Source organism: Macaca nemestrina, chromosome 8 (genome assembly GCF_043159975.1).
Source record: "Macaca nemestrina isolate mMacNem1 chromosome 8, mMacNem.hap1, whole genome shotgun sequence".
Taxonomy (NCBI): Eukaryota; Metazoa; Chordata; class Mammalia; order Primates; family Cercopithecidae; genus Macaca; species Macaca nemestrina.
In genome coordinates, this window is record NC_092132.1 from 64,748,736 (window position 1) to 64,772,600 (window position 23,865).

The 23,865-nt window shown below is 41.9% G+C and overlaps 1 protein-coding gene across 3 annotated transcripts in view; it reads left to right on the forward strand.

Annotated features, from left to right (window-relative positions):
- LOC105483530 (zinc finger protein 704) overlaps positions 1-23,865 on the forward strand; it is a 300,235-nt gene that overhangs the window by 251,596 nt on the left and 24,774 nt on the right. For all 3 annotated transcript variants that reach the window (XM_071068065.1, XM_011744409.2, XM_011744410.3), the window contains exons 5-6: positions 13,976-14,076; positions 18,384-18,651. In XM_071068065.1, coding sequence (XP_070924166.1) covers positions 13,976-14,076; positions 18,384-18,651 — 369 coding nt within the window. The remainder of the gene's footprint in view (positions 1-13,975; positions 14,077-18,383; positions 18,652-23,865) is intronic.

Sequence of the window (23,865 nt, forward strand, 5' to 3'; positions counted from 1 at the left end):
CTTTTGACTTAGGATTGTCTTGGAGATGCGGGCTCTTTTTTGGTTCCATATGAACTTTAAAGCAGTTTTTTCCAATTCTGTGAAGAAACTCATTGGTAGCTTGATGGGGATGGCATTGAATCTATAAATTACCTTGGGCAGTATGGCCATTTTCACGATATTGATTCTTCCTATCCATGAGCATGGTATGTTCTTCCATTTGTTTGTGTCCTCTTTTATTTCACTAAGCAGTGGTGAGTCACTCTTTAATCAATAAAACAGAATAGAGTACACTGTACATAATAAGTATTCTTTCTTGATAATTTTGTTTCAGTGTATACATATGTGTATGTGTGGTGCAAAATGTATTTCTTATTGTGGCTCATCATCCATAAAGTTTGGAAGCTTCTGTTCTTTGTTATAAAGAGATAATATGATTTGTGGTAAATTAAGATGTCCTGATTGGAAATCAAAAGATTCACATTGTTTGCTACCTTGAGAACCTAAGAATATCGTTTCACCTCTCTGATCATCAACTTCTTCATCTGTAAAACAGGCAAACAGGTATTAACATGCCTCTCAGGATAGTCATGAAGATTAAATGTGCTAGAATGTGGCAACATTTGAATAGACATTGAGGACTCTAAACAAAAGGGGAGGGAGCATTGCCTATATCTGACTACGAAACAATGATCCTGACCTTTCTCATTATTATGGAAGCTTCCTCATCTCTTCTCCCACCTCCCCCCAGCACAGAGACGACTGACTCCCACCTCTTGTGGAGATCCATGTTCCGCTTATGTAAAGAAGATGACAGTGTGTGGTACACTGCATAGACAAGGCAGTCTCTCTTACTATCAATAGTGAGGAGGAAATATTTGCTCATAATCACTATATTTGCATATTTAGTTACATTTTACCAAATGCTTTTAAATGTAGCATTTCATTTAATCATCCCCCAAATCTTTGGTGTATTCTTATCCCCATTGTGCCAAGAGGCTCATTGAGGTTATGTTAACTGTCCAAGGCTGTGTAGCTTATAATGTGGCAGAGATCAGTTTAACTGAAATAGCAGAGGAAACGTTTGAGGCAAGTTAATTCAGTGAATCTATATTTCCTTCGGCCCACAAGGAGAAAAACGTGGAGAGTAAATAATCAGACATAACTACAGCTATGTGGCAGGGTGGGAGCAAGGGTGCACAAAGTTCCGAAAGAAATGGAGAGCAGAAATAGGAGCTCCAGGCTGTCTGCCACATGAAGTATCCGTCACCCTTAAGGAACCTGCAGCCAAGGTAGGTGAGAATATGAGAAGGGAAATGAAAGGCTTCTCTATCCTGGCTCTGGAGGTCAGCCAGCCAACTTTGTCAAGCCCAGGTCTAGCAGAATTTTTCCTCTGGGATTTCAAGATAGACTGACAGAACTTCCAAGCTCAGAGAAAAACCAGGTTGTGTGAGTCCAGACTCACACAACTTTGTGAGTCGTGTGACTTTGGGGAGGTGCAATTTCCGTCATGACCACAAGGTGATGCAGTGACCCTGAATACAGCCATTCTGGGAGTTCGTGGGAGAAAATGAATTCTATGGAAGGTCAAAGAGTTAACCATCAATTCCACAAGACCCCAAGAAAATCAAGAAGCGCTGATCAGAAATGATTTATGTGCCCTTTTCCATGCCAGATCCCTGATTCTGTCAGATTCTGGAATCTGTACATTCCGAAATTGTCATGCCAGCTTTAGGACTTACGTGACTTAAGCAAGTCATCTGGCCTCTTCAGCCTCAGTTTCCTCATCTATAAAATATGGAAAATGGTGGCACCATATCGATGTGGCTGTTGTCAGGAATATACGAGAGGCCCTGTAAAGAGCAATAAATGTTAGCTGCTAATACTTTGCCTCTTTTCCCCCCATTTGGCAACTGCCTGAATGGGGAATTTGAGAAGCATAGGTGTGGAGAGAAGGGGGTGCTTGCCTCCACCCTCCACCCTGACCACACTCACCACGCCAATGCCACAGTGGCTCAGGATGACTCCGGATCCCTCAGCCACCCTGTGCTCATTTGGGTGTGCATTGAGAAGCCCTCTGCAATGCACTAGGTGAGTGCAGCAAAGACGGTAGCAGAAATTGGGGGCATAAAAGGAAATCTGACTCAGGACTCTGCATTTCAGAACATTAGCAGCATCTCAGAGGCAATTTCTAAATTTCAGCATTCATCATTTCCATTTATTTCACAGGTGTGTGTCTTAACCATGAACAGTTGTACCTGTGTATTAGGAAGAACCTCAAGTTAGAGAAGAAAGCACTGAAGTAACATAAGGTGCTTCAGTAATAGTTGTACAGTAGCAGACAATTAATCATTTGCTTCACTCTGTATTTTTAATCGTTCAGAGCCAAAAAGCTATGAATCACTTTAAATTGTGAATGGCTGCTCCAAGAAGAAAACAAACCCGTAAAGCCCTCACGAATAAGCATGTTGCCAGTCTCTCTGCTGACTTAATTCCTAACCCACTAATTTTGAGCAGAGAGTGCCTCTCGCAAAAAGAACGGCTGTTCCAGAAATAGATCCATCTGTTAAAACTGCTGGGGAGGGCGGTGCTAAGAACAGCCGCTTGGATCAACTGCACGGATTTCATGGTGATGGTACATACAGCATTGTCAGCCAGGGCAGGGAGCTGATTGGCCTCATAGAGAAAATTCAGGATAAAGAGGAGTGATATCTAGGCAACTTAGTGACAAGATCTTAGAATAACGTGCCATGTAGTATATAGGCTCTGGAACATTGGAGTTCGAAGGACTTTAGAAATCTTCTAGCCCAGTCTCGATCTTTCCAAGTTAGAGGACTACTCAGTATGTCTAGAAATGTCCAGATGTCCCCAAAGATGAGATGCACTTTTAGAATTCATTGATTGAGAAAACACAGAATGACTAGGGATTTCTGTTAATTCAGAAATCTTTTTGTCGTTTGTTGTTGCTGTTATAGAAATCATTTAAAATCAACTTTACTTAGGTATAATTTTCACATAATGAAATGAACCCATGAACCCATTTTAAGTATACCGTTCAGTGAGTTTTGACTGTCTCTACCTGAGTAATCACCACTCTAACCAAGGCCAGCACTCCTCATACCCCGCTTCAGTCAAAGGCACCACCAAGTCCCAAACAGGCAACCAACCACTGGTATAACTTTCATCACTATAGATTAATGCTGCCTGTTGTAGAATTTCAAGTAAATGGAATTATACAGTGTGTATTTTTGGTATACAAAATACCAAATGTTGGCAACAGGAACTCTCATTTATTGCTGGTAGAAATGTAAAATGGTACAACCACTTTGTAAAACAGTTTGGCAGTTTCTTAGAAAGTTAAATATACACTTACCATATGACCCAGCAATTCCACTCTTAGGTATGTATTTCCCTAAGAGATAAGAAAACACACATCCACAAAAAAACTTGCAGACAAATGTTTATAGCAGCTTTATTCATTATCACCCCAAACTGGAAACAACCCAAATGCCCATCAACAGGTACCTAGATAAACAAATTGTGGTATAATCATACAATGGGATACTTCACCACATAAAAGGGAGCGAACTACAGATACAGGAAACAGTGAGTGAATCACAAAAACATTATGCAGAGGGGAAAAAAAGCCAGGCACAATACAGGGTTATTCCATTTATAAAACTTTTGTTAATTTTGTATTCACTTATCACCACAGCATCTATAAACAGCACATGGAGGTGGGAGGTGTTTCATCTGTGCTTGGTATACATTGAATTCACCTGTTACTTTGTATTAACCCCACACACCTTGAAGATCCAAAACCTCTACTCTCATTAGTCCCCTCATCTTACAAATAAATAAATAAATCCCCCAAAAGGTAAGTCAACTTGTATACCGTGTAACCGTGAGGTAGCATGAGGTAACATGGCTGCTTTCCCAATTCAGGAGACCACTGGAACCCCTGCCAGCTTCTAGGAAGTTACTAATTTTAAAATACACTAGTGCATTTACCGATCTTTTGGCATCTGCTGAGGATCTATGTGGACCTCTTGACCCTGAAAGAGCCATTGGAGCCGCTGCCAAGCTGTGTGGGTTTTCACAAGACAAGCTGAGGAAGTTTGTATAATGCAGCCAACTCACCTGCACAGAATAACTCGGCCCTCTCTGGAGAGTCTTGGATGTGTAAGCCCCTGTCCCTGCCCTGCCATTCCAACACCACACATACACACACACACACACACACACACACACACACACGTCACCATACAAAAAAAAAAATACCTGAAGATCCTCTCAGTTACCTCAGAACATGACGTTAACTCCAGGCTGCTGAGTGATAAAGTGATGTTCATGTACTTTCTAGAATATAGTGTTAGTTGGACTTACGTCATATGCATGTTATACAATACTTCGAAATACTTCAAAAATGTTATATAATTCTTCAATGAACTGAAGGTGAGCTTCAACAGTCACCGTATCAATCCTAAGTATCAGTCTGGGTTCTGTCAAGAAAATAGAAGCTACTTCATATATTCTAAGTATGAAATCATCTTTTAAAAACAGGATTGAGGCTTACTATTGGTAGGGCAAGCAGAGAGAAAATCAGGGAAACCTTGGCCAAAGGTCTCAGCCAATAGACCCAAGGCAGTTGTTCCTAGAAACAGTTCAGAAGCTGCTGCAAAGGTGAAAATCTCTGGGAAGTTCTCTCCAACCATGGTGGCCCAGAGCATCAATGTTGAGAAATTCTAAAGAGTTTGTCTGGGAGCTGCTATACATCTCACATCAGGCATATGTGAGATTCCAGGAGTCTGCTCACGACTGCATGGAGCTTCAACTCCTCCTGGGCCTGTTGCAGGTGTTAAATAAGATACACATGTGGAAGTTCCTAGCACAGGACCAGGCACAGAGTGGTTCCCAATCTACAGTGGCCTCCCTCTGTTCCCTCTCCTTTATATGAAGAAGACCATTCTGTTAGACTTGAGGTCTTTGCTGACGTTGGTATTCTGCAGAAGTGCTTTCCACTGGGGTAGATTTTCAGCTGTTCTCCATGAGCTGGTGGACATTCCAGCTTTGCAAACATCTGTTAGCTCTGTGAGGAGAAGCCAGGGTAGAAGCACAGATGGGACTGTTCGGATTTGGCTGCTGCAACTCTGCCAGCAGCTTTGCTTGGTTTGGCTTCCTTGGGCAGGCTTGGACCCATGCGGCAATCTGGGCGTTGTTTATTTAGCTATTTTTTCATGTTCTCCTCCTCCCATGGCTTGCTTTTCTTTAGTGTAACAGCAAGTAGTCTGTTTGTAGACAAAGGATTTGTTTCAACTGGATGTAGTTAGGGGACTTTGAAAAGCACTAAACTCCCATTTAAAGAGCCTCATGCTTTGATGCAAGAATGTCTTTGGCCTTTGTAGAGACAAGTCACTTTACAAAGGTGTAAACAGGGTTAGTGGAAATCAGTAGGGGGGTGGTGTAGGACTCCAGGGGCTAACAACATGGAAAGCCATTATTAACCCTAACCCCTAGAGCCTAAAGAGACTCTGCAAGAGAGGAATTTCTACAATCCAGAAGATTTACCAGAACTCCGGAAATACAGCTTTTGGAGAGGTTACCCAACAGAAAGGGTAACTGTTGGAGGAGAAATGTAACCACTGCCCACCTGTGGCCAGGCAGAAGGAGACAGCCAGGAGGAATCAATACCCTCCTGCTCTCCAGTCTCTCCTGCCTCCCCACCTCCTGCCGGTGCCTCTCATTGGCCAAATCCAACCAGAGATCTACGAGCCAGAAGCCCTGTTAATGCAGCCTCCTGGGCCCCTGAGCATGGTGCAGAAAAGGCATGGTGTAGACCTGTCAGGTCAAATAGGACAGCTCATCAAGTCCCTTAATAGACATGTAACTTTTCTTTTCACACCAAAGAAGCTTTTCTTACAACTTCATGTTTAAGATTGTTTAATATACAGTCATATGGCATAATTTAACCAATCCCCTATTGTCAACCTTGAGGTTATTTCTTATTTTTATCTAGTGTAAAAATCTGTGTGATGAATATACATGTGTCTTTGCAAGTATTTTGAATTACTGTCTTTGGATAGATTCCTACAAATTGAATTGGCTCAAAGTTATAGGTGTTTCTTAAGCTCTTATTGCCTTAAGCTGTGTTTGCCTTAAGCTGTGTTGCCCTCAAATTTAAAGATGGCCCCTATCTGTGCATGTGTAAACTATGAAGGCAGAGCTCTGACAGTCTGGACTAAAATGAGATCATAAATGTGAGATGAGATATTCAAAAGGAATGTCAAAAGGAAGAGGTGGAGGAGAAAGCAGAACTTTGTTTTGGGAGTGCCGCCTCCCCCAAAACAGTTGATAGTCTTCCCACTATATGTAATTATGTTTCTGAGTCCCTATTTACAACTGCCTTGCAAATCCACAGGAACTTTCTGTATCTCTAGGATGCAACATTGTTTTCTAATCACTTTTGCCAATGACCTGAGTCATTATAAATTAGCAATTTTTCCTGTAGCAGATTTTCCATTGTCTTCTGGTGAACTCAGACTTTCCTCAAGCAGCTACCAGTGTAGGGTATGCAAGACTGGAAGAGAAATGTGCGATATAAAGTGAAGGGAAAACCATTTTATAATTCAATCCTCTCCATGCAGGGCATCACCATGGATGTCCCCTGAGAAGTTAATTTACAGCCAGGTAAGATAAGCAAGAGTTAATCATGCTGAGAAACATTAAATTCTACAGAACAAATCTTTTTGACAAACATGCTTTGAACACAGACAATTCACTAAGTAAATTTTACAAAGTGCTATTTAAATAAATTAAGATGTCTCAAATGTGGCTCATCTCTGAGGGTCCCAAAACACAACCTTTCCGAGATTGAACGTAACAAATATTTATTTTGCCAGACACTGTGAGGCACTGGGATAGAATATAGTCTATCCCCAAAGTGCCTCTTGAAAACCCAGCAAAAGGAAAAAAGGCAAAAGGAGACAAAGTTCATTACATTTCTTATTATCATTACCTAATTTTCTTTGGGCAACAGATTTCTTTGGAGCCTTTTTGCAGGGGTTCAAGGAAGGTGTGTGTATGTGTGAGGAGGAGATAAACAATTGCTGTTGGTAGTTATCCTAATTCCAGGGGACTTAACAGAGGATAATGGTCACCTTCCTTGGATTCTGGGGGTTTGATGCCTCCAAAATGTGTCATCTACTTGAAGTAACAAATGAAAACTATGGAAAGGAGTTAAACCAATGATATTTATTTTTCTGTAAGGACCAACCTTAACTACTTGTCAGTTTAAAAAACAAATACTTGACATTATGGCAAGGACGAAGAACAGTAATCTTATAAATAGTACTTGTTATGGCACAAAAATACCACTGTGATTATCATATCCTAAAACAATCAGCAATTTGAGGCCTTAAAAAAGTCCCATGATGTAGGAGGAATTTGGCTTTATTTGTCGTACAATACTATTATATTCATTATGAAAGCCTACATCTGACTGACTCATTGGTAAGAGCCATCAGATGACACTGGATAAGTCTTGTAACTTTCTGGAATCTTGTTTCCCACCATGAATATCAGAAATACGGAACTAGCGTCTTATGCTTTGCCCATTCCTTTCCCCGCTCTCTAAGGCAGGGGTCTCCAACTCCCGGGCCTCGGGCGGTATCAGTCCGCACACAGCCTGTTAGGAACATGACCAAACAGCAGGAGGCGAGTGAGCACTACCGCCTGTGCTCCGCCTCCTGCAGGTCAGCAGCCGCGTTAGATCCTCATAGGAACATGAACCCTATTGTGAACCAGGTTGCGTGCTGCTTATGAGAATCTTAACTAATGCCTGATGGAACAGTTTCATCCCGAAACCATCCTCGCCCAACCTGCTCCACAGTCCGTGGAAAAAATGCCTTCCATGAAACTGGTCCCTGGTGCCAAAAAGGTTGGGGACTGCTGTTGTAAGGCAACTATTTTATCCTTCTCAAGTATCCTCAAACTTCGTACACAACCTTCCCTCTTTGTCCTCAGTTCTGACCCCAGTTCCTACCTCACTGAAAAATTAGAAACATTCATACAGGAATGCTTTTTTTTTCCCCTTCTCCACCAAATCAGCAAATTAACTGCATCTGCAGCCACCATCTGCAGAGAACTGCCTTTTTCCAGCAGAGAACTGCCCTATCTTGTCCAACGCAGCCCCTCTCCCTGTTCTGTGTATATTGGTGCTGCTCTCCTGACCTTCAGAAGAACCTCATCCTGTCGCTAACCCCTACTTCTCTACTGCACCATCAGTTTCCCTGTGTTTGCAGTCATTCCCATCAGCATAGAAGCTCACCTTGGTATAACTCATCTTTACAAACCCTCCCTTGACTGCTCATCGGTCAGCAAAATTTCTTGAAAACATTGGCACTTACTCTCTCTGTTTTCCTAAATCCCACTTACTCTCCAGTCCATGCCAATCTGACTTCCATCCACAACACTCTACGAGATTTACCGCTATCTGGGCCACCAGCATCCTCCATATTCCAAATCTGAGGAACACTTCTCAGTCCTTGTTCAACACAGTTGGTCACATCTTCCTTCCTGAGACACTTTCTTCTATTTGTGCTTTTAATATCATGATCTCCTGACCACTTCCCTCTCTGGCTGCTCCTTCTCAATCTCCAACATAAAATATTAGATGCTACAGTGCACCCTAATCATCTCTAACTGCATTTTTGCCTAGATGGTCTCATCCACACCCAAGTTTTAAGTGCTCCTTCAGCTCCTGACCCCAAATTTATATCTCTATCCCTGACTCTCCCTGATTCCAGGTTCACATATCCGGTGTCCTGCATGCAGTCTCCTTTTGATACATAATAGTCATCTCAAAATTAACATATCCAAAACAGAACCACAACACACCCAGTCATTCAAACCTAAAACATGGAAGTCATCTTTAACACCATCCCTTTTATCATTCCTCATAGTCAACCCAACAGCAAGTATTGTTGGATCTGCCTCCAAAATATGTCTTGGATGTGTCTATTTTTCTCCATCCTCTCTGCCCAAACCCTCTAAGCTACCATCTCTTCTCACCTGTGGTGACTTCATGCAGTGACTCCATGCTGGTGACTTCATTTGTTTTCTATCCCAAAACAGAGTCATATTTAAAAAAAAAAAAAAAAAAACAAGTCATGTAGTGTCACTCTCTTCCTTCAGTAACTTCTCTTTCATTTTAGAAGAAAATCCAAATTCCTTACCTTTATCTGCAAAGCCCCACATGATCTGACCCTGCTTCGCCACTTTATCTCAAACAAATCACTGCCTCCCACATTTCACTCTCAAAACACCCTCATTCTTTCTGGCCTCCAAGAGCCAAGCTCTTTCTCATTTTCAGGCCTCTGTACTTAACTCTTTGCTATGTCTGGAAAACTCTAGCTCATAGCTTGGCTGGCTCCTTCTCCAACCTTCAGGTCCCAGCTCAAAAGTCACCTTCTACAGGCCTCATGCTATATCTTGAAATGGTCATCATGTATTATAATTTATGTCTCTCCCCTACTAGAATTTCACTTCCTTGAAAGAAGCCTCGTTTCTTTTTTTGTTCTCTATCCCCAAAACCTAGAATATTCCTTGCTAAATAGATACTTGGTTTAATGAATGAAAGAATGCCATCAGCAAAAAGGTTAGGAATTAATCAAAAAGTGTTTTCATCCATCATGACTTCATTTCCAGACAGATGCTTGGACTGCTGGGTACATGTATTTTTGCTTGAGTCATTGGTTCTCTTACGTGGAAGATATTTTCTACAATATAGCTTCATCATTTGAAAAATGGGCAGAAAGCATTCATAGTGTAAGGAGTTGTTCATTAATATTTGCCATGGTTTGATATGGTTCATTTACCTCCACCAAAATCTCATGTTGGAATTTGATCCTGGTGTAGGGGTGTTGGGAGGTGGGGCCTAGTGGGCGGTGTTTGGGTCATCAGGGTGGATCCCTCTTCAGTGGCGTGGTACCATTCTCATAATGGCAAGTTCTCGCTCTCATGAGACTGGATTGGTTTTTGAGAGAATGGATTAGTTCCCAGGAGAGTGGGTTGTTGTAAAGCCAGAATGCCCCTTAGGTTAGATCCCTCTTGGCATATTCCTGCATCACCTTTGACCTCCACTATGATTTAACTCAACACAAAAACCCTCACCAGAACCTGAGCAGGTGCTGGCGCCATGCTTCATATGCAGCCTGCGGAACCATGAGCTAAATAAACCTCTTTTCTTTATACCCAGCATCAGGTATTCTTTTATGACAACACAAAATGGACTAAGACAGTACTGTTAAATTCTATGCTTTGAGTAAAATAATATTTTGAATTCTGCAGAATTTCTTTTTGTGAACCTAGCAGGTTTGAAGTTGGGATTTAAATCGCCACCTCTGGCACATCTTATGTTTCATGTGTTTAGATCACTGGCTTAAGAAGGTCACGGAGGCTGAAATTTGTGAACTGCCTCCTTGGAATAAACACAGACTCATAAGGATCATGTACTTAAAGTTTCCTAATTATGTCTTTGCTTCTCCGCATCTCAAAGAGCTTTAGCTCTAGCTCCGTGTAGCTCTAGGTCCTACGCCCGGCACTGCACACTGCAGGGAGAACATCATGGAGCTGGGTGTGTGTGCCCAGGAGCTGCAGAAGAAACAGAAAGATTGCTGTGCTGTGAATGCTGGCCACCCAGGCAGAGCCTCTGGGGCACAGTGGGCCACTGGACTCACGAAGCCCATGTGAACAGTGGGTTCCTTCCGTGGTCAGTAATCTGCTCTAGCAGACTGCTGCAATGTGCTACCACACTTGTCCTCTGCTTGCCATGCTTAAGGCAGCCATTCACCAACACATGAGCACTCTTCAATTCTGGAAGCTCCCAAGTACCATTTTTCAATTCAGAAACCTATGGAAAATCTTCAACATGGGGTGGCTGTCCAGATAAATCATCTGGATACTGATTCCATCAGTAATAGCTGATGAGTCGTCTTCTAAATAAGTGAATGATTGCTTCATAGAATCAAGAGTATGATGGTGTGAACCAGAAGTACTTGATTGCAGATATTCTAGCAGGCACATAAATCAAGCTACATCAGTTCCATCAGTTTGGGAAAGATGTCACCACTGCTATATGTGTTGGTCAGGTGGGCTGACTGTTGAAACAACCCATTTTTCTCGTGTCAGTAGCTTAACACAATAAAGGTTTGTTTATTCTCATGTCACAATCCAGTCAGGTCAGTGGAGGTTCCAAAGAGGGTGGATGTCTTTGCTCCAAACAGCCCTCTGGGGATCCAGGCTTCTTCCTTCTAATGCAGATGTTCTTAACCTGGAATCCACAGATCCCCAAATGGATACACAGAATCCAGGAGGTCGGTGAACCTGTATGAGGGAAAAAGTGTATCTTTATTTTCACCAACCTCTTAACCATAATTTAACACTTCCTGTAATTATGATTTAAGGCATCAAGGCATAATAATGTTAGCACCACCTGCGACTTTAATACCTACCAAAATCATAGATGTTTCATATCACATTATTTAGTAGATATCATGAAATATCATTTATTCATAACACTACTTTAAAATTATGCTAGTTATTAGGCCCACTTCAAGGTCTTGTTATTTACTTCGTTAATTAGAGAGTATGTGTATTACAATATTACAAAATTTTTTTTAAGTTCAATTTTTACTTTAGATTCGGGGGTACATATGCAGGTTTGTTACGTGATGCTGGGGTTTGGGATACAATTAAGCCTATCACCCAGGTAGTGAACATAGTACCCAATAGATAGTTTTTCAACACTTACCCCCCTCCCTACTTCCCTCCTCTAGTAGTCCCCAATGTCTGTTATTTCCATCTTTATGTCCATGTGTACCCATGGTTTAGCTCCCACTTATAAGTGAGAGCATGCAGTATTTGCTTTTCTCTTTCCACATTAATTCACTTAAGATAATGGCCTCCAGCTGCATCCATTTTGCTGCAAGGGACATAATTTAATTCTTTTTCATGGCTTTATAGTACTCCATGATGTATGTGTAACACGTTTTATTTATTCATTCCACTGACACCTCGGTTGATTCCATGTCTTTGCTGCTGTGAATAGTGCTGCAGTGAACGTACAAGTGCATGGGTCTTTTTGGTAGAATGATTCATTTTCCTTTGGGTATACACCCAGTAATGGGATTGCTGGGTCGAACAGTGGTTCTATTTTTAGTTCTTTGAGAAATCTCCAAACTGCCTTCCACAGTGATTGAACTAATTCACACTCCTGTCAGCAGTATATGTGCATTCTCGTTTCTTTGCAGCCTCGCCAGCATCTGTTATTTTTTGACATTGTGATAATAGCCATTCCGACTGGTGTGAGATGGTATCTCATTGTGGTTTTGATTTGCATTTCTCTGATGATTAGTGATATTGAGCATCTTTTTCCTATTTTTTTTCTTTTTTGGTCACTTGTATGTCTTCTTTGAGAAATGTCTGTTCATGTCCTTTGACCACTTTTTAATGGGGTTACAAAATATTTAATGTTTTTTCTAGCTGTATTTTAGTACACTTGCATTTCTTTATAAATTTGTGTATTTTATTTTAAACATTAAAAACCACTATTCTGAGAAGGATTCATAGGTTTCACCAGACTGCCAAAAGGGTTCATGGCAAACAAAAAATTAAGAACTCTGATCTGGTGGTTTTGCTGTCCCCTAAGACTTTTGTGTCCTTTGCATCTAGCCAGCAGCGCAGGCTGGGAGTGATACTGGGAAGTAGTTTAGGGGCAAGACTTAAAAGGAATGTGTGTCACTTCTCATCCATCAGCCCTAATTCAGTGATGTGATGCCACTTGACTGCAAGGGAGTCTGGGAAACGAGGTCTAGCTGTGTACCCAGCAGGAAAAGGAAATGGGGCTTGGTGAACACATGGAAGTGACTGTCACCATACCCAAGGGAACAGTCAGCAAAGAGATGGCATCCCAATGACAAGGGACCTCCCTGGAGAAAACTCACTTTTTATAAAATTTAGGACACACAATCATAATAATCCTGTAATAGCTGCTGTTGGTTGAATGGTTATTCCTGTCAGCATTCTGCTAAGTGATTCACTTCCATGACGTCATTTAATCCTCATAATAATGCTGTGAAACAGGTACTATTATTATTCCTATTTTATAAATAAGAGCACGAAGAACTTGAGAAATAAGCCTAAAATCAGTGCTATCAATCATGGCACTGGACTGTTTTGGAAAATATTGCCCCAGCCTGGGCAACATGGCAAAACCCTGTCTTTACCAAAAATGCAAAAAATTAGCTAGGCATGGTGGCATGTACCTGTGGTCCCAGCTACTTGGTTGGGAGGCTAAGGTGGGAGGATTGCTTGAGCCCAGAAGGCAGAGGCTGCAGTGATCCAAGAGTGTGCCACTGCACTCCAGCCTGGGTGACAGAGTGGGACCCTATGTCCGAAAAAAAAGGAAAAGAAAATACTGCAACCCTTGTTGAAGAGGTGGAATTTTGTACTGGTGGAGGGGATGGTTTCTGGAGCCAGAGTCCCTGGATTCATATTTCAACTTTGCCAGTAGCTGGTTCATTGACTGGACACTTTTTACTGGAGCTTTCTATGCATCTGTAAAATGGAGATTAATATTAGTATCTGTCTTTTAGGATTAAAGGAAATAAACACTTAAGACAGCACCTAGCACACAGTAAGTGCTCAGTGAATGTTATCCACTGTTTAGACAGCCGAAATGGTCCTGTGACTACCTTGATGAACATGATCTGAAATATTCCAGCAGAGCTCATTTCTCATGAAGGATATGAGGAATTAACTGAGGTCACCAAGATACTCACAAACCTAAGGGTGCCTACAACAGTGTCCTGAGTTATAGTCACGAGACTGGGTATGCTGTTAACTTTTCTAATGAAGGAAACAAATATGTTGGGATGACAGAAAGAAAATGTTGTTAGAAAATAGTTTCCATTTTAATACCACTCTCTCCCCTTTACAGAATTCCATGAAGGTGATGTTCAAATGCCTCTGGAAAAACTGTGGGAAGGTGCTGAGTACTGCGGCAGGTATCCAGAAACACATCCGGACCATCCATCTGGGGTAAGGCAGCCGTCTCTTCAGGGATGTAGCCTCCATCTGCTCAGTCTAAGGCCACCCGCACTCAGAAATTGTGCACCACAGTGTGCCTTAAAGGTTCTGGACACTGGGCTGACTTGGTCTTCCTAATTTCTAGGGAGATGGCCACTGTAGATCATCTAAGCCAATATGGCACAGTGGAAAGAACAAGGATGTAACATCTTAGAGCCTCTTTAGTTCACTTTACTGAGTCACTTTAGGCAAGTTGCTGCCCAGAGCCACAGTTTCTTATGGACATTTATAATAATGTCAGCTCTTCAGGGTCAAGTGTGAGTGCCAAAGATAAAATATATGTGAGACAGACTTGTAAAGTACAAAACACTAGAGTAACCTGGAATCTGTTATTGGACTTCAAGGGGTCCTTGAACCCACTGAAATTACCTGTGGAATGAAATGTACATTTACTTTTCAGTGGAGAGTATTCATGACTTTAAGCCTCACAGGCATATATAGCCTAAAAAGGGTTCAAGAACCACCACACCAATCGATGCTGCTGTTGCTTATTCTTATGATGCCTGATCATCTGGCTCAGTCACTTTCTGTTGCTCAAATAAGCTGTTTATTTGTAAAATGTATAATTTTCCTCATATTATATAACAACCTTCTAAAGGAAAGATAAAATGAAGGGTTAGGAGCCACAGCAGTTACAGGTCACCCCAGGGGGGCAGTGGTATTCCATTAGTCCTGTGCTTTTTGCCCTGAGTCTATCTCATCCAGGGATCTGAGATTTAGAAGGGACCTTGAGAGGCTGTAAGTCACAACCAGTGTTCATCAGGCAAGCACAAATGCACGGCCAGGCTCCTGTGTGCTTGGACACAGAGGAGTCCTTTCCACAAGATAAGTGCAGAGAAATAAATACAGTAGTCACTTTACCCAGCAAGGGATACATTTAGAAAATGCATCATGCCCAACAAGTGGTATAGGCAGAAGGTGAAAATAGCTTCTAAGGTGATATTGCTAATCTTTGAGGGTGGCTCCATAGTGACCATGGAGAGAAACAGGGATCTAGCTCTGTAATCATCCAGGCTGATGTTTGGGGACACACCAGAGCCTTCCAGAGCATATTACCCATAGGTCAACAGGCACTGGAGATATGGCCCTGTAAGGCTTCCCTGACCAGAGTCTACCTTATGTGTAAGAAATACCAGTTGAAATACCTCAGGGCAGAACACCCCCCTTCTGTTCCTCAAGCCTTCAGGGAAGGAAATCCTGCAGTGTCTCCCCTGAAATCTCATTGTCAAGACAATTCACAATGGAAGCAGCTTTTTAAAGGTTTAGAAAGAACTTCCCAAAGCTAGAGCCAGGAGGTAGGATATTTGTTTTAAAGTCTGTCTGCCCAGAAAATTGAGCCCTATTCAGTCCCATCAGAAGCATATACTGTTTATATGTATTTATAGACCCCAGAATTGGTATCACATGTTAGTCCTGTCAGCTCCTGGGGTGCTCGCACAGTGGGTGGAATCCAAAATGCAGCCACTTTGCTTTCCTAGGATCCCCTTTTTCCTGATGTGCTTTTAGAACTTCCCCGGTGAATTATGGTTCATAGCCCTGCCAGGCACCATACAGGAACGGGCCTGGGTTAGCAGGACTCTGAGGCCAATCTATACTTATGAAGCCCAGTGCCTGTGCTCTCTCATGCACTGGGAGAGAGAACACACCTTTGCCTTGATCCATGAACTCAATTACATGGCTGTAGGATGATGGGGAATTTTTAATGAGTATTGGCTGGTGAGGGGATGAAGAGGGAAACATGTTAAAGCCGGAAGAAAATATGCCCTCACCTCTGATGTATCTGCAGTACACGCCGTACCTATATAAAAAGCACACCACTTTTCTCTTAAATCTCACTCCATTCTTGTACACCAGGGGCTGGTCCTGATTTATCCCCACGTGGGACACACAATGTCCCCCAGGCCTGTGTGTCTATTAGCAGCACGTGGCAGCCAGCAGCAACTCAACCTGCCTATAACTGGAAAGGAAGTGGGGACAGGAATAGAACAGACACACGTTCTTCTTCCCACTGTGTGGGGTCTTTAGTGGTATGCTGGTCACAAGGCCAAGCCCAGCCAGACCTGATATGGTGCAAAGACACCTCCCCAGGCGCCTCAGCCTGGGAGCTCAGGGGAAATGGAGCTAGGCTAGGACAAGCCACTGACTTGAACAAACAGGCTTGTGAAGAGGTGAGGCATGGATTTTTATGTTAGGTTCCATGCAGGGCTCATTATTGGAGAAAAGGTATGTTCTGAGTCAGTGATCTGCTGTTGCTGCAGTGAGGGGATACCCACGGCCTCTGCCCAGCCATCCTGGAAAGCCAGGTTTCTAGAGAAGGGAAGCACCACTTCTCTACAAACTCACAAATCATCTAATAAACATTTTCTGACATTATGGAGAGTTATTTTATTTTACTCAAAACTTCCTGTGGAAAAGTACAATGTGCTATGTTTCAGGGAAGGGAACTTTGAAAACACCTAAGAAGCTACTTTTCCTGGTGACGGTGAAAATTGAGACCTTCTAACATCGTCTTTGTTTTTATTTAATAAGCACTTTACATAGTGTTTATATTGTGTCAGGTCTGATTGTAAGCACCCTATATTTATTAGCTTAATCATCACAATAATCTGGTGCTATAATTAATGGTCCCCATTTTATAAGTGGGGAAACTGAGGAACGGAGCTGTCTGTAGGCCACCAAAATCATGCACACAACTAGAATGTGTAGGAGTCAGGGTTTGAACCTAGGAAGTCTAACCCCAGAACCCATTCTCTTAATCACTGTGCTACAACAACCTCAGCTCCATTCATTCACTCATTCATTCAGGCAACATTTACTAGGTACCTACCCTCCGCCAAATACACCAATATGTGTGGAGTGACATATGATAAAACACATCCCTAGAGAATCAGTCATAGCTAGGCGACAAAGAGGTTTAAAAAAATACAGACAGGTAGCCAGTGATTAACAAAACAGATGAGTAAACACACTTCAGAGGGAGCACAGAGCACTAACAGTTAGGAGTGAAGTTCTAACTCCCAACCTTCAGAATACACCCAGGACTTAACGTCTCGGCCCTTGCACTGCTCGCCTGCCCTGCTCATCTGGAATATTGCTGACAACAGCTCCTCGGTGGCCTCTGCTTTTGCTCTTGTCTTCCTGTCCTCTATTTCCCAGACAGTATCTAGAGCGATCCTTTTAAAATTAAGTTAGAGTTCTGAAAACACCCAGTGGCTTCCACCACATTCGGAATGCAAGCCAAACCCGTCGCCGTGGGCTACAGGCCCTGAATGACCTTGCCTCTGCCGTGTTCTCACTCCTCCCGTGTTCTCACTTCCTCCCCCGTCACTCCCTGGTGTCCTGAGCTCCAGCCTCTGGCCTCTTTGCAAGGCCGCCCACCTGAGAGCTCTGTGTCACTCCTCCCTGGTGTGTTCTCACTGTGGGTGCCAGCATGGTGTCTCCCTCACTTCCTCTAGGCAGGTCTCTACTCAAACGTCGCCTCCTCAGAGAGCCTTCCTCTGGCCACTCTATTTAAAATAGTGCCCCCGTCACTAATCCTCCTTAACAACAGTGTTAGGCTGCTGAATTTTTCTTTCTGGGACTTAGTAACACCTGATGTATTAAATATCTATTTCTTTTTTAATTATTTTTTAATTTTTTAAATCTCTGTTTTCATAGATTGAATGGGAGTACAAGGTGCAGTTTCGTTGCATGGCTGTGTTGCACAGTGATAAAGCCTGGGCTTTTAGTGCAGCCAGCATCCGAATAGTGAAAGTGGTACCCCTTAGGTCATTTCTCATCCCTCACCTCCCTCCCACCCTCCCCCTTTCAAAGTCTCTAATGTCTATTATTTCACTTTCTGTGTCCATGTATACACATTATTTAGCTCCCACTTAATAAATATCTATTTCTTTAGGGGTTTCTTGTCTGCTTTTAAGTTCCCACTGTAAGTTCCATCAGGGCGGAGTCTATATTTTATTCACTGTGTTATCAGGAGACCCTGGAACAGTGCCTGAACATACTAGATTCTGAATAAATCACTGTTGAATAATTGACTGAATGAGTGAATGAATGAATGAATGAATGAATTGCTTTACGACATCAAGGAAGGGTTCCCTGGAAGTGAACCATTGAACTGAGTGCTGCAGGATAAGGAAGAGTTTGCAAGGCAAACAAGAGGGAGGAAAAGCATTCCAGACGGAGGGGAAACGCATGTGCAAGATTTCGAGGCAAGAAAACAGATTGGCTTAGTATGATTGTTTTGCTCTCTTTTGCATTAGGCGCGTTGGAGACTCCGACTACAGTGATGGAGAAGAGGACTTTTACTACACTGAGATCAAGCTCAACACAGACTCAGTGGCAGATGGGCTGAGCAGCCTGGCCCCGGTCTCACCTTCCCAGTCCCTGGCTTCACCTCCTACTTTCCCCATCCCAGATTCAAGCCGAACAGAAACTCCTTGTGCCAAAACAGAGACTAAGTTGATGACGCCCTTGAGCCGCTCAGCTCCCACCACCCTCTACCTCGTGCACACTGATCATGCTTACCAGGTGACTTGCAGGGGGCTGTGAGAGCAATCCCTTTGACCTTGACCAAAACCAGGGGCCATCTGGCCTATGAGTAAAAGATAACTTGGTGGAAAAACAGCATCACACACAGCAGCCCAGTAGCTTTGTTTCTTTTTCTCCCTTTAAAGCCAGGATCTCACACAGATAGGGTCCTATGGTCTAGTCTCAGTTTGCCCAATGCTGCCTGTGGATTCGATCCCATAAAGGTTGTTATGATGATAAAAATCCCTTGGGCACAGTGGCTCACACCTGTAATCCCAAACACTTTGGGAGGCTGAGGCGGGCAGATCACCTGAGTTCGGGAGTTCCAGATCAGTCTGACCAACATGGTGAAACCCTGTCTCTACTGAAAATACAAAATTAGCTCGGTGTGGTGGCACATGTCTGTAATCCTAGCTACTCAGGAGGCTGAGGCAGAGAATCACTTGAACCCAGGAGGCAGAGGTTGCAGTGAGCCAAGATTGCGCCCTTGCACTGCAGCATGGGCAACAAGAGCAAAACTCCGTCTCAAAAAATAAATAAATAAATAATCCATAATGTTATCTCAGCATGGTGGGGTATGCCTGTGGTCCCAGCTGCTCAGGAGGCTGAGGCGAGAGAATCACTTGAACCCGGGAGGCAGAGGTTACAGTGAGCCAAGATCGCACCACTGCACTCCAGCCTGGCGACAGAGCGAGATTCCATCTCAAAAAAAAAAAAAAATCCCTAATGTTGCAAAGCCCTCAAAATGGTGCCTGGCACATTACATAAGTATCTATTTAAAAAAAAATAAGGCCGGGCACAGTGTCTCACACCTGTAATCCCAGAAATTTGGGAGGCTGAAGCAAGTGGATCGCTTGAACTCAGGAGTTCAAGACCAGCCTGGGCAACGTGGTGAGACCCCATATCTACAAAAAATACAAAAATTAGCCAGGCATGGTGGTGCGTGCTGTAGTCCCAGCTATTTGGGAGGCTGAGGTATGGGAGGATTACCTGAGCCCAGGGAGGTTGAGGCTGCAGTGAGCTGTGATTGTGGCACTGCACTCCAGCCTGGGTGACAGAGTAAGACCCTGTCTCAGAAAAATAAATAAATAAAAGATAAGCATTGGAAAGGTTTGGCACAACGGCAGAATCACACTCCAAATCTGGGACTTCATGCCCTGCCTTCTAAATGGATAATTAAGCATCTCGGATTAGAGTAGTGGTTCTCAATATTCCCCAAATCAACAGTGCCAGCATCACCTGGGAACTTGTTAGAAATGTAAATTCTTGGGACCACCCCTCTTCCACACCCTCCTCTGTGCCCCCCACCAACCCTGCATTCTGTTTTAACAGGCCCTCCAGGTAATCCTGAGTCATGCTAAAGTCTAACAAGACCTTAGGGACAAATCCTGCAAATTTAGGACAGGGGTAAAACTCCCTTTTCCCCACCAGAAGTTACTTTTTTTTTTTTTTTTTTTTTTGAGACAGGGTCTCCATCTTTCTCTCAGGCTGGAGTACAGTTCACTGCAGCCTCGAACTCCTGGGCTCAAGCAATGCTCCTGCCTCAGCTTCCCAAGTAGCTGGGACTACAAGTGTGCACTACCACATCCAGCTAATTTTTAAAATGTTTTGTAGAGACAAGCTCTCACGCTCTCACTACATTGCCCAGACTGGTCTCAAACTCCTGTCCTCGAGCAGTCCTCCCATGTTGGCCTCCCAATGTGCTAGGATTATAGACTTGAGCCACCATGCCTGGCCATTAACTCTTTTAAATGTTGATTTGTTTTTATACAATGTTAATACATTCAAATTTTAAGAAAATATTTGTCCTATAATTCTCAACTACCTTATTCAACTTTTTAAAATCTTCTTTACACACTTGTAATTACGTTCCCCCACCCTTGTTTTATAAAAACTTTCCATATAGCTAAATAATATCCAATTAAATTGAAACACCAAATTGTTTTAATCATTCTTATTGTTATTTACTTTTTAATCTATCCTGTTTTTTCATCATCATTAATAACTCCACTGTAAACATCTCTGTGCCTGTAGTGTTTATTTTTTCTTTAAATTCTCAGAAGAATAATTATTGAGTCAGAGGATGTAATGTGAGTGAACAGCTTATGACTGTTACTGTGTATTGTCAAAATGCTTTCCAGTAGTACCAAGTACAAAGCCACTGCCCCTAGCAAATATATTTGTAAGTAGAAAATTACAAATTTAGTCAAAAAATTTAGCCACTTATTTAGCAGACTTAAACTCAAGAGTAATGGAATAGAGCTAATGTTTGAATTAGTTAGTGTAATAAATACATTCCTGACTCTTATTATGTTGGTCAAAACAAGTAATTCGTTCATCTTTATTTATCACTGTTACACTTAGGCCAGAAATCATGGGTGCCAACTTACTTAAATCATTTTGCTCATCTATATAATGAGAGAGTTGGAACACACACTAGTTGATCTAGAATGTCCTTCCCAAAGCATAGACTTAGAAATGTTGAGACTTTTCTGTTTATAGAAATTATAAATGCTCAGCATAGAAAATATTAAACACAGTAAAGAAAGAAAATTCATCCCTAATTCCAACCTTGGTTAATATTTTTTGTATGTACTTCAAGACTTTGTTCTGTGTTTATATATGTGCAGTTTTTAAAAGGGATCTGTTGCAGAACTGTTTTTACTGTATTTTATTTTTTCTATTTAATATATCATGAACATTTTCCCATGCCAATGAATCTTCTTCAACAACACCATTCTAAAAATTGATGCCTAATATTTATACACATTTGTGGGGTACACATAGAATTTTGTTATATGCATAAGATGTATAATAATCAAGTCAGGGTATTTTGAATATTAATCCATTGTGTATTTATCATTTCTGTGTGTTGGGAAGATTTCCAGTCCTCTCTTCTAGCTGTTATGAAATTTAAAATACATTGTTGTTAACTATAGCTATCCTACTCTGCTATCAAACATTAGTACTCATTCTTTCTATCTAACTGTATGTTTGTACCTACTAACCAACATATCTCCCCACCATGGCCCATCACACCCTTCCCCACCTCCCATAACTATCATTTTATTCTCTACCTCCATGACACCAATTATTCTAGTTCCCACATATGAGTGAGAACATGTGATGTTTGTCTTCATGTGCCTAGTTTATTTCACTTACCATAGTGACCTGTAGTTCCATTCATATGACTGCAAATGACAGCATGTCATTCTTTTTAATAGCTGAATAGTATTCCATTGTGTTCTTACCACATTTTGACACTTCATCTGTTGATGGACACTTAGGCTGATTCCATATTATCTTTGCTATTGTGAATAGTGCTGCAGTAAACATGAGAGTGCAGGTATCCTTTTGATAGGCTGATTTCCTTTTCTTTAAATAAATACCCAGTAGTGGGATTGCTGGATTATATGGTAGTTCTGTTTTTAGATTTTGAGAAATCTCCATATTGTTTTCCATAATAGGTGTATTAATTTACATTCTCGCCAACAGTATGTACAAGATCCCTTTTCTCTGCTTCCTCACCAGCATCTGTTATTTTTCATCTTTTTAATAATAGCCAATCTGACTAGGGTGATATGATACTTCATTGTGGTTTTGATATGCATTTTTCTGATATTAGCGACGTTGAGCATTTTTTCATGTACCTGTTGGTCATTTGTATGTCTGCTTTTGAAAAATTTTAATTCAGGTCCTTTGCTGCTTTTTAATGGAATTATTTGGTTTTTGCTATTGAGTTGTTTTGAATTCATTGTATATTCTGGATAGTAGTCTCTTGCCAGATGAATAGTTTGTGGATATTTTCTCCCATTCAACAGGTTGCTCTTCACTCTGTTGATTGTTTCTTGTGCCGTGAAGAAGCTTTTTATAATATAGTCACATTTGTCTATTTTTGTTTGTTTGTTTCCTGTGCTTTTGAAGTCTTAGCCATAAAAATCTTTGCCTGGGCCCATGTCCTGGAGTGTTTTTCTTGTGTTTTCTTTCAATAGTTTTATAGTTTAGGGTCTTACGTTTAAGTTTTTAATCCATTTTGAGTTGATGTTTGTAAATGACAAGAGCTAGGGGTTTAGTTTCATGTTTCTGCACGTGGATATCCAGTTTTCCCAGCAGCATTTATTGAAGAGGATGTCCTTTCCCCAGTGTATGTTCTCATCGCCTTGGTCAAAAATCAGTTGGCTACAAATATGTGGACTTATTTCTTGGTACCCTATTTTGTTCCATTGGTATATGTATCTGTTTTTATGCCATTTTAACAACGTTTTGAATTACTCTGTAGGTATATCGTGATTTATTTACCTACTTCCCTATTACTGGGCATTTGTGTTGCTTCCAGTATTTTTTTTTCTTTTTTTTTTTTTTTTTTGAGACGGAGTCTCGCTCTGTCACCCAGGCTGGAGTGCAGTGGCACGATCTCGGCTCACTGCAAGCTCCGCCTCCCTGATTCACGCCATTCTCCTGCCTCAGCTTCCCAAGTAGCTGGGACTACAGGCGCCCGCCACTACGCCCAGCTAATTTCTTTTTTTTTTTGTATTTTTAGTAGAGACGGGGTTTCACCATGTTAGCCAGGATGGTCTCGATCTCCTGACCTCGTGATCCGCCTGCCTAGGCCTCCCAAAGTGCTGGGATTACAGGCGTGAGCCACCGCGCCTGGCCTTGTTTTGTTTTTTTTGTTGTTTTTTTTTTTTTTTGAAACAAGATTTCACTCTGTTGTCAGGCTGGAGTGCAGTGGCATGATCGTAGTTCACTGCAGCCTCGAACTCCTGGGCTCACATAATCTTCCTGCCTCCATCTCCCAAGTAGCTGGAACTGCAGACACACACCACCACCCCTGACTAATTTTTTTTATTTTTAGTAGAGACGAAGTCTCACTGTGTTGCCCTCTCTGGTCTCAAACTCTGGGCTCAAGTGATCCTCCTGCTTCTGACTCTCAAAGTGCTGGGATTACAGACAAGAGCCACCACGCCCAGCCCCAATTGTTTTTTTATAATATATAGTTGTGCAAGGCACATTCTTGCATACATTTCTTTAGAATGAATTCCTAGAGTGGAATAGCTAACACAGAGAATGCTAAAAATTTTTATATGTACTGTCAAATTACCTTCCAAGAACATTGTACTAATTTACACCCACCCTCACAGTGTAGCAGGGTATATTCCCCAATTTTAGAGTGAAGAATTCCATCTCACAGGTATCCTAAAATAAGTATATGTA